Here is a 10,875-nt window from a genome sequence, read left to right on the forward strand (position 1 = left end):
TACTTCCTTACCCTTGTCCTTCTAAAATAAGTGAGCATAACAACAGGCTTAGGATAGTTTTCTGCTGTTACGAGTGTTGATGTTACCGTGGTTCCTAGCACTGTCAAAACGGTTTGACAATTCGGTTTCGGTTCGGTTTGAAATCGGTTCGGTATTCAATCGGGTCGGTTTGGAATCGGTTTAATTGTCTCACGGGTCGGTTTTGGTTTGGTTTAAATAGTTATCGGTTCGATTTGGTTTCGGTTTATTCTTAAGCGGTTTTAATTCGGTTCGGGTTGTAAACAGTCCGGGTAGTAAACGGTTCGGTGCAGACGGGTTGCGGTTTGTTAACGGTGCGGTGCAAACGGTTTTTATCCCGGTTCAAACAGTTTCGGGTTAAAAAACAGTTCGGTTCTTTTTTGGTTCAGTTTATAACTGGTTCGGTTCTTTTTCGGTTCAGTTTTTAACTGAATCGGTTCTTTTTCGGTTCAGTTTATAACTGGTTCGGTTTTTCGATGGTTTAACCACTTTAACGTTATTCATATCGGTTCCATTTCAAGTTTACTAAATTACGGTTCGGGTCGGTTTTCGGTTTCAAAAAATAAAATGTTTATCGAGTTGTTTGGATTCGGGCAGTTAAATGGTTTTGGTTTGAAATTTGATAGTACTTGCTAACCTTTTGCATTCACAAGTTTTATATAAAGTCGCGAATCATTTCATATTTACTATTTAGGCATCATATTATAAACAAATTCTCATTGATTTTATAAATACATATTATGTTCTGTTTCAAGTTTAGTCATACTGATCTTACTAGTTTATTACGAAATAGATTATAAGAGTTAGTGTATTAATGTATTACTGTGTTTACAATTAGGTTATTATATGCTTCTTATCTAATCATTTATATACATGACTAGAGGCAGTAGTGTTGCTAATAGTTTGAGGCAGGGCCTGAGCCTGCTTGTTTTGCTCTTGTTTGTGAACACTGATTATCCTTAATGAATGATTTGCCTTGCTATTTTAAAAAAAATATTCTAAGATTTCTAATATTTAATCCATTTAATTATATTCCCGTCAAAAAAAAATCCATTTAATTTTATAAAAAAGTTTGTAAACGGTTCGATTTAGAAGCGGTTTGAATCATAAACTGTTCGGTTTATAACTAGTTCGGTTTACAAACAGTTCGGTTTTTAAATGGTTCGGTGCAAACGGGTAGCAGTTTGCTAACGGTTCGGTGTAAGCGGTTTTTTTGCCAGTTTAAACGGTTTCGGGTTAGAACCGGTTTCGGGTTAGATACGGTTCGGTTCTTTTTCGGTTCGGTTTTCTTTCAGTTCGGTTTATATTTGGTTCGGTTTGTTAACGGGTTCGGTTCTTATACGGTTTAACATTATTCGGGTCGATTCGGTTTCGGGTTTACTAAAATACGGTTCGGGTCGGTTTTCGGTTTCAAAAAAATCGGTTTTTAATCGGTTCGGTTCTCATTTGGGTCGGTCGGTTTCGGGCAGTTAAACGGTTTCGGTTTGAAATTTGACAGCACTAGTGGTTCCCATTCATGCTCACTTCTTGCTGCATTCTTTCTTCTCGATTCTTCTTCCTTGATATAGCCATAATTGAATGACTTCTCCCTCTGTTTGTATTTTTTCCTCTGCATAAGTTGGGTATATTTCTTAATTTCATACCCGGAAATCTTTCTTGCCAAAATTTTCTCAGATCCCATAGTTACGTATCTATTCTCTTCAGATGTAATCCCAAGACTTCCCTATGGGTCATCGTCTATTTCAATTTGCTCTCAAATTTTTTTCTTTTGTTGACCTCGATGTTCTCGATCCATGTCGCCTGATGCTCTTTTATTTCTCATGGTTTATTTGTCATCATATAGTTAGGTCTACTAGGAGTAATTTCCCCCAATTTATTTTAGGAGGATTTGAAATTATTTGCCCCCAATTTCCATTTCGGGGATTTAAGGGTTCTTGCTCTCAATTGGGGATCCATGTGCCTGATAGCCTGATAGGGCTTGTTGGATATTCATGATATTCTTCATTTGGGCTCTTTTATATAGTAATTGATTTGTGTCTTCTCAAGAGCATAGGGCTAATTGCATATTTCTGATGGATAGGGGTTATGGCTGGATCAATTCATTTGACACCCAGGGAGCTCTGTACTCTTATGTCTCCTCTTTTTGATTACTATATGCTTCAGTTCATCTTCCTGAGTACATTTCTAGTGCTTTGTGATAAATCAATTTCGTTTTTTAGTAATTATATATTTTGTTTATCTTTGTAATCTCAATATGATATTATGTCTGATTATTTTTCTTCTTTGGAATTTGTTATCTTCATATTTTGTTGAATTTTGTATATGAAGTAAATAGTTATGCTTCTCTGTACATTTTTATGTTGTTTACTCCGTAATATATGCTCATGCTCCTTTGCCCATTAATATGATGTTGAATAAGCTAAATGGTCTTCTGATTTTTACCTAGCAAGATGGTTTTAACGGTTGTATTAATCGAAAGCTTGGCTTGTTATTTCTTTTTTTTATTTGCCCATTTATTATCTTTGGCTTCATGATGGTGAGTGTCTAATCAAAGTTGTGGTGGATACTTTGCCATAGGCCTATATCATATTAGATCACCTTTTTATTTGTCCATTTATTTTCTTTGACCTCTTGATTATGTTGTTTACTCAAGTTGTTTTCATCTTGAATATGAACTAGCCTATATAAGGCTTCTGACCTTCGAATATAATGAGATCATTCTTCAAGTACATTTTGTTGCATTTATTATGTCTGGTATTGTTTTCCATATTGCTTTTTTTCAGCCTCCATGAGTCATCATGTTTTTCTCCTCTTCTGTTATTGTTTGTTTGTTATTCATTTTTCTTTTTTGTTTATGCACTAGTTCATTCTCTTATGGAGTTACAGTATCTTTTTAATCCTCACTTAGTCACTTTGTATTGCTATGATGATGCTCCCCTTCTCTATTTTATGGTTCTTTTGGTTTTTGACTCCCTTGACTTCTGTCTTTATGTCATTGAGTGTTTCTTTTTGCTTTTGCTTGGTTAGTAATCTTGTACACTCATTAGTTGCATGTTTGTATCTTGGCTGCAATAATACTCATATATCTTTGTGCTTGGCAGGGTACTACTCAAAACACTCCTGAGGACAGGAACATTATTTATGTATTCCAACGAGACCCTGTCCCTAAAGCGCCAAGGGCCCCTGCAGACTTTGGGGCAAGCGGTGAAGCCAGTAGTAGTAGGTCACGCATTAGGCCACGGTGCAGACCCCGCACCACAGCAAGTTGTGACGCATCACCTGAAGATTAGCGGAGCGCAGCTTTACGTGCGGCCTACAGTGAATTAGTGCGACACTACAGGCTGAGGTATGATGTTTGGACTAATGTAGTACATGAGTTGGAGCTTGAGAATCCAGATAAGGCCAGTGTTTTTCTAGACCATACTCCAGAAGACCAGATGGAATTGATCCTTAATAAGATTAATGGTAGCATTTTTTTCCCCTGTTCTGTTTTATCAATTTTCAAATTATTTTCACTTTTCTATCATCATTGATATTGATTCAGGGTCTTTTAGTTGCTCCAAATCATTTAGGATTTCTAATTCCAATATTTCCTGTTTTTTGGCTTTATCTATTTCGTACAGATACCCAGATTGCTAATGCTCATTGAGTTCAGTAGGCTAGCATGGTGGAGATAAGTAGTAATCTCTTAGATTAGGAGTACCATGATTTTTGTTTAGATTATAGGTTAGAAATTATCAATAGGGTCCTCGTTAGGGTCAATATTGATTTTTGTTTATGATTCTTTTGTCTGATTTTTTGTGAAATATATGGAAGCGTAGTCTTGGAATTTTGTTTGGATAGAGGGAAATGGAGGAAAAGGGAAGGGGGAGGGATTCATCTTCCCTTCTTTGGATAACACATGGAGGGAAGGAAGGGAAGGGAAATGGAAGGATGCATTTTCCCTCCTTTAATACACCAAATCCTTTGATTGTTGGAGAGATTTGGAAGGAAAATACATTCTTGACTTCTCCCTCCCCTTCCTTTCCTCTCCCTTCACTCTTATTCCCTTCCCTCCCTTTCCCTCTTAAGTTATTATCCAAACATATAAATGAATTTTTTTAATTTTTAATTGTTGATGTTTTCAGGTGCTAGGTGCTTGGTGATTTCTGGCTTCTTCAAGGAAGATTTTCTCGAGTTTTGCTTAGGCCTCGGACTGTTTTAAATTGAATTCTCTAGAATGTATCGAGACTAGTTGGATTACGCTGATAATTTGATTAATTTCATATAATTAATGCTGATAAGGGTTGTCCTACCCTTTATTAATTTCATACAATTAGTTATGAAACCCCTACTATCACAACCCCCTACTCCTTATGTCAATGATAAATGATCTACAGGCCTTTCTGACCCGTGTTTCTCCTATTGTTGTGGATGTTGCTTGAATGCTTGATCTATTTTGGTTCTACAGCCTGCTGAGATGATACTCGAGGCTTGGTCGAGTCTTTAGTTGTGAACATTTGCAGGTCTTCTGTTTTGATAGACCGACTGAGTTTGATAGCTAACCGACATGAGGTCCCGCAGTCTGTTGAAAGCTCTAAACTGAGTTTTAAACTCAGTGGCTTTACTGTCCGTGGTAGCTGACCTTTATTTGATGCTAAGTGATGCTATTTTGCTTGTTAAATTCTTCCTGGCTGCTGACTGTTTTTGGCTTGCAGATGTATGCATACCATTCTTCCTGTTGCTCAAAAAAAATTTGTCTTTCTTCCCATTGTTAGTCCTATGTGTACTAGGTGTGATATGTAGGGCACAGGACTTCCCTCACTATCCCTGATTGTGTCAAGGATTTATATGAGAGGGAATTGGGGCCTCTTGCTGCCTGCTGCTAATATTTAGTTCTTCTATCCTCGATTTGGTTATATGTTCCTTATGTTATGCTCTAGGATGGAATAGTTTGTGTAATGTGTTTAATTATCTTCTGTTTTTTCGTTTGAACTCTAGTTTAAGTATTTATGTTTGGTATCTTTGGGCAACCTTCATCAATTTTCTTTGTAATATCTTTGATGCAAGGATTTCCTCCTATTATTAATATATTCCTATTTTGTGTTAAAAAAAAAATAAGAACTTGGATGAAGGTGACGATGATGAAATAACTTGGGCCAAGGGGGAAGCCATGGCCCCCCACTAGCCCGCCCTTGGCTCTGCCCCTGAACATGGTTGTAAAAAAATATTCGATTATTTTGATGAAACTCAATGCACAAAGTAATGAAAAACACCTAGATCAATAGTTGCATATATCATATTCATTTGCCACTCTCAACTGATTTCATTATCTAAAATTTTACTTGTTGTTAGGACTTATAAACTTTAAAAAAACAATTGCAAGCACCTTGTGTCTGAAACAAAAGTGCTTAATCATATAAATTAGGCATGATATATAAATCTACAAGTTCAATATTTTGGAAATGAAATCCAAGAGATATTAAGTATAATAAATTTAACTTTACAATATAGCGAGTGAGATAGAGAGAGTTTATTTAGTATATATATATATATATATATATAACATCGTAAGTTGACATTTGTAAAAGTGATTGAGAATAAAAACGGAAGAGATCGGCAGTCTTCACTTTCTAGCACGCTGGAAACAAAGAAAAACCACGTGGTTATATTAGCACATGGGAAATTAAAAAAAAAAATGAAAAATAAATATATTTACCTTCTTTTTATAAGAGCAAATGGCCAGGGAATTGAAAAAAATGGCAAAACTCATTTGTCAGAAAACAAAAATAAACATGAATTTTTTTGATATAATTGTCTGAGAACGTGAATTTGCCATCATAAATCCCACAATTTATTCTTGGGCCATCACGAATGTGGTGTTTGGGGAGGGGGGAGATATAAAGTTGCATAGTTGGAAGAAGAAATCATTCGTGAAGAGGATACATGCATGGGATTGCATGTTGGTGAGCTGGTAGCTATTATAATAGAATGATTAGCAATATAATTCAATGAATCTGTTAGGGAGTGTCACTACAGGATTTTACATTTATATTTCATTTTGCATTTTGTTGCATTTAGTTGTTATTTCAAGTTAGTTATGTGTAGAATGATGTAAAGCCTATATGTGGCCTTGTGATGTAAGAAAGCATTATGAATGAAATTACATCCTTCTTCCCAAATCTCCTTTCTTTAAATCTATTTCTTTCTTTTTATTTTGTATCTCTATTTCTGCAAATCTCTGATCAGGTTTCGAGGTTCCATACTATTTGTCACTATTAGAAAAACATATTTTGACACCGAGTTATTAGCACCTATTCATAAAAATCGGTGGCAAAAAAAATTAGACAGAAATTGTATAAAAGAATTGCCACTGATTCAAACAAAACCGTTGTCAAATCGGTGAAATGACACCGGTTTGAACCGGTGGCAATTCAAAAAAAAAAAAAAAAAAAAAAAATTACCTTCTCTCTCTTTCCTTGATATCTCGTCCTCTCTCTCTCTTCTCTCTTCTCTCTCCTCTCTCCTCAACTAGATCTCCCTCTTCACTCTCTTTCCACTATCCACCTTATCGCCGTTCATTCCACCCCGCCGCCGTTCTCATGCATGTGTGAGATATTTCTTCGGGTGACAGCGAAGATCTCGACGAAGATGAGCTCCTTCAGATGTTATTGAAAAAAACAAGCTGAACGAGACACCAATAACCAGAAACCGCCTTCAAAATTGTCGAAACTGGTTGTGAATTACGTCCAACCGCCGCCGAATAAAGGGTCGTCCTCGGCGAGTAAAAACCCTGACCCTAGACAAAGGAATTACACCAAGTCTATGGATGAAGATGATGATTCTGAGGTTGAGATGTTGAGTACTTCTTCAGGTGATGAGGAGTCGTCAAAAGCGTCTACTTATGGTGGCGGAGGAGGTGGTGGTGGTGGGAAAGGGAGTAGAAAAGCTAAAGCTTTGAAGGATGACGCTGATTTGCAGTGGGCTGGTGGTGAGCCTGATAGCTGGAAGCGTGTGGATGAGTCTGAGGTAGGCTTTTCAGCTTTGATTTGATGCTGTATATGCTAATTTTGGGTTTAATTGTGTTTTTTTAGCTGTTTTATGATTTGGGAATTTTCGGGTTCTTTTCGTTTTGTTGATTTGTGTTGAGCGTTAATTTGATTGCCACAATGTGTGATCTTGCTGTTATGCCAAGTTATGAAATTTGCTGAAACTCTGATAGTGTTACTTAGTAGTACTTGGAATTCGGAATACCGGGAGAAGATATGAAAGAGAAGAAGCAAATGGGACATAATATTGAATTTGAATGCGATCAAGAAGTCAGGTTATGCTTAATGAATTGTGAATAATGGAACTTTTGTTAATTGTATGCTTTTAAATCCTACAGTATGTTAATTGAGCGAGATATTCGACAATTATTTACATGCATGTGTTGGTGAGTTTCCTTTTCTCTTCTATTTTAATCGTTTTAGACATTTGCTGGGATTATTGCGCATCATCTTGAAGCTAATGGCCTAGTGATCAAATGACTTGAAGCTTGAACCTGCCGCCCTGCTTCTCTGCAGTGCACCCTTGCTGCTGCTACTTTTGCTCCGTTGTAGCTGCTGCTTTTGCTCTACCGAGATTGGGGGCAGATGTGGATTTAGCTCTGTTAATCGAATGACTTGGATCTTGAACCTATCATGCGACTATTCTTGCATCAGATTTAGACACCTGATATGGTTCTTTTTTTCTTTTTCAGGCTATTTCCTATGTTTGATGCAGATGGGGACTGATTGTGATCAATATTTAAGGATCATGGTTCCTGACGGGAAGATTTGGGTCAGTAACTTCATAACTTGAGGCTATGGTTGAATGACATTCTTGAATCTTCATAAATAATTTTATGGCATGTCTGCATGATTACATTTTTGTAGTGTGGTGTCACTGGTTAGATGTGTATTAAGCTTGTCTAAATGCATTTGTGAAACTCTGATTTTATTGAAAAAGTCTGAAAAGAAGCAAATAACATGTAGCATCTCATTATATGTAATAATTTAAGCCTATGTTTTTATATTAATTTATACTTGTTGCCTGCAGCTATGGCTTCGATATCTTCTGGAAATGATGCCTTTGTGTGGGAGTATTCTTGCTGAAGCCATTGACAAGATTGGAGCTTCATTGTAGCTGTTCAATTCCAAACCATGTCTGTATCATGTACTTTTGTCAAAATTATTAGCACTCAACACACTTCACACTTCAATAAACTTCACATTTCATAATATTTTGTTTGGGGTTTTAATTGTTTACTTGTTTCTTAGTATTAGTTTATTTGATAGTTATTGTCTCATCCATTAGCTAAATCTAGATTGCTTGATTCATCATTATATATCTACTACTTATCCAAGTGTTATGTTTCAGCTCTCCATGCTGCTGCCTCTTCACAAGAGAGTGAACCTGAAGAAACACCTACCTTGACACTCCGTAGATAGAAAGGTACATTCTATAACTTGAGTGTTATTTGCCAGCTAGATAACCTGGCTTGATTAAACTGAATGGAAACTACCTAGTTCATCAAATTACAGCATTGAATTGCTTAGTGTTGTTTATTTGTAAACCTCATTAGCTGTTTAAGAAAGTGAAATGTGAGAGGTGGAGATAATGTCCATGATATTGGCAAATATCTTTGCTTTCCCCTTTTATATTTCTTATTTGTGGTATTATGTAATACTCTGTCAAGAGCTTCCTGCCTTTGCTTTCCCTTTATATATGCTTGGAAACTACCTAATTCATCATTATTATCGGTCAAAATCTTCTTTGATTGTCTCCCATACTTTCTTATCTTTCTTTGTATTATGATGGTCTCTTACCTTTTGACATTCTTGATAAAGTTTAACTGACTTGTGGTAGTCAGGGATTAAACCGAGGGCTCTTAAAGTAGTGATGCAATCTCATTCTGATTGAGTTTGGCTATTAGCCATTAGGCATCAGTCATAGTTAAACTATTACCAATAAGTGTATGGGCTTCAATTTTTTTAAAGAAATTATTTGGGTGGTTCAATTTGAAAAATTAAATTGGGAATTTTTATGGGATGTCATTATTTACATCTCAATCGGTTTTATTTTGATTCATTTTGGCAGTTGGACAAGTTCATTCCCAACAGCTATGGAATTCAATTATGCCCACTGCATGCTGCATTTCTCTTCCTTGCTGCTGCTTCTGTGCTGGTGTTCTACTACCATGCTAACTGTTCCTTCTGTGCTGTTGTTCTGCACTTCTACTACTGTGTAGCTGCATATATATGTTGCTCTTTGTGTATAGGTGGATTTGGTGCTGTCTATAAGGGTAATTTAGATGAAAGTTACCCATATACAGAATGTTTAGTGCGTGTTTAATATGCATGCTGCTGCATGTGTTGCTCTTTGTGTGTAACTTGTATTTTATTTTATTTTTTTGGACCAAAATTGTAATATTACAGCCTTGTTTTTAATGAAAATATATATGTAAGTTTATATCTATGTTACTATGTTAGTGTTTATATATCAATTAAAGTGAAAAAAATGCAAAAAAAAAATATTTTTTTGGGGCATTTTTGGCACCGGTTTTGAACTGGAACCGGTGCCAAAAACCCTTTTTTTGCCACCGGTTCAAAACCGGCACCGGTTTTGAACTGATGCTCATTTGCATTTTTCTACTAGTGTCTGGAAAGCAGGTTTAGAATTTTGTAATTACTCGCTGGGTACTATAACCTTCATTAGAGATTAAAAATCCCTTGCAGAAGTAGAAAATTTAGGCATATTAGAGAACGAAAATCAATGGCCTAGTAAGGAAGTGCTAGAGAGCATAGCCAGTTTGATGATCAAGTAAGAGTGACAATATGTGGCTGGAGGACATGTAATTGCTCTGCAGAGGTTGGTGTGGCCTTTTTAGGCCTGTTGTGTATAGGGAATATTTCAAACACCTAAGTTTGAGCCCCACTGTGATCGTGCATTCAAGCATAGTGGCGTTCAAAGAGAAGAAAGCTAGAATAAAAGAGTCGCTAATAAATTTTAGGAACTTGTAAACCGTCCACGAGGTGAAGGTTACACCCCTTCAAGATCACAGAGATCACTAACTCCATAGTGGTCCTGAACCATGACTGGATATTCGGGGATGATGGTACGAATCCAACTTAAAAGAAATTGAACTCATTCTAAATAGGTCTCTAATTTGTTCATATGCGCTTTCTAATCAACATACAATCAATATATCAATCTCAAACCTGTTTAATCTATGTTGGTTGATTATTAATGCACAAATAAACCTATTATTGGCGATCACTTGAATTAAAATCATATTAGCCTAAATAAAATTATTAATTATCTTATGTTATTAAGCGTGATTTCAAGTACAAATTCCCTTTAAACCTGCAAGAGAGATCGTGATCAAGCAATAACAATAATATATCAAGCCACATATAATATTGATACCACAAATCATCATCATAATAATCTCAAAGCATAATATTAACAAGATCCTAGACATGATATTAACATGATAAATAACAAATCCTAGCATGTCACTAAACAATAAAAATCAAAGCTTAAAATCTAACATGATACTAAAAATCAAATAAAAGCATCCTAACATGATATTAGGAATTAAAATAACATCCTAACATGATATTAGGAATCAATATAATAATTAAGTAATTAAATTACTTACTTTAAAGCCTCATATCTCTTTCTATAAAAACAATACACACGTTAGTAACTTCAATGAAAATATTAAATTAGCTGTCAAAAAAAAAAATGAAAATATTAAACAATAAATCTAATCAAAAAATTGAAACAAGGATTTGGGACCAAATCCTCAAAACTATCAATCTTTCACGTCGAAGTCTAAGGCAACTTTGAGCT

The 10,875-nt window shown here is 35.6% G+C and overlaps 1 protein-coding gene and 1 long non-coding RNA gene across 3 annotated transcripts; both read left to right on the plus strand.

The window, feature by feature from the left end:
- The first annotated feature begins 1,568 nt into the window (after positions 1 to 1,568).
- On the plus strand, positions 1,569 to 4,333 carry LOC145563812 (uncharacterized). Its single transcript, XR_014094615.1, has 2 exons — positions 1,569 to 3,483; positions 4,146 to 4,333. It is a non-coding gene; the product is annotated as an uncharacterized LOC145563812 (long non-coding RNA).
- A 1,706-nt stretch (positions 4,334 to 6,039) lies between these two features.
- LOC145563813 (uncharacterized) lies at positions 6,040 to 9,489 on the plus strand. Of its 2 annotated transcripts, XM_081624233.1 has the most exons (6): positions 6,040 to 7,026; positions 7,233 to 7,321; positions 7,739 to 7,818; positions 8,077 to 8,182; positions 8,398 to 8,472; positions 9,118 to 9,489. In XM_081624233.1, the coding sequence occupies exons 1-3, from the start codon at positions 6,823 to 6,825 to the stop codon at positions 7,770 to 7,772; spliced, it is 327 nt and encodes a 108-aa protein (XP_081480359.1). In that variant the 5' UTR covers positions 6,040 to 6,822; the 3' UTR covers positions 7,773 to 7,818; positions 8,077 to 8,182; positions 8,398 to 8,472; positions 9,118 to 9,489. The 2 variants fall into 2 exon arrangements, 1 of the variants encoding a protein (XP_081480359.1); XR_014094616.1 differs by lacking the exon at positions 7,233 to 7,321 and having other exon boundaries at positions 6,280 to 7,026.
- The last annotated feature ends 1,386 nt before the right edge of the window (positions 9,490 to 10,875 follow it).

This window comes from Chenopodium album, chromosome 10 (genome assembly GCF_948465745.1).
Source record: "Chenopodium album chromosome 10, dcCheAlbu1.1, whole genome shotgun sequence".
NCBI classification, from domain to species: domain Eukaryota; kingdom Viridiplantae; phylum Streptophyta; class Magnoliopsida; order Caryophyllales; family Amaranthaceae; genus Chenopodium; species Chenopodium album.

What these genes read in the sequence shown, in the direction of transcription:
- LOC145563813 (XM_081624233.1), top strand. Translation starts at nt 6,823, where the DNA reads ATGGATGAAGATGATGATTCTGAGGTTGAGATGTTGAGTACTTCTTCA. An exon ending in AGCGTGTGGATGAGTCTGAG is followed by an intron (nt 7,027 to 7,232) that starts GTAGGCTTTTCA and finishes GTTACTTAGTAG; the next exon opens with TACTTGGAATTCGGAATACC. An exon ending in GAATGCGATCAAGAAGTCAG is followed by an intron (nt 7,322 to 7,738) that starts GTTATGCTTAAT and finishes TTTCTTTTTCAG; the next exon opens with GCTATTTCCTATGTTTGATG.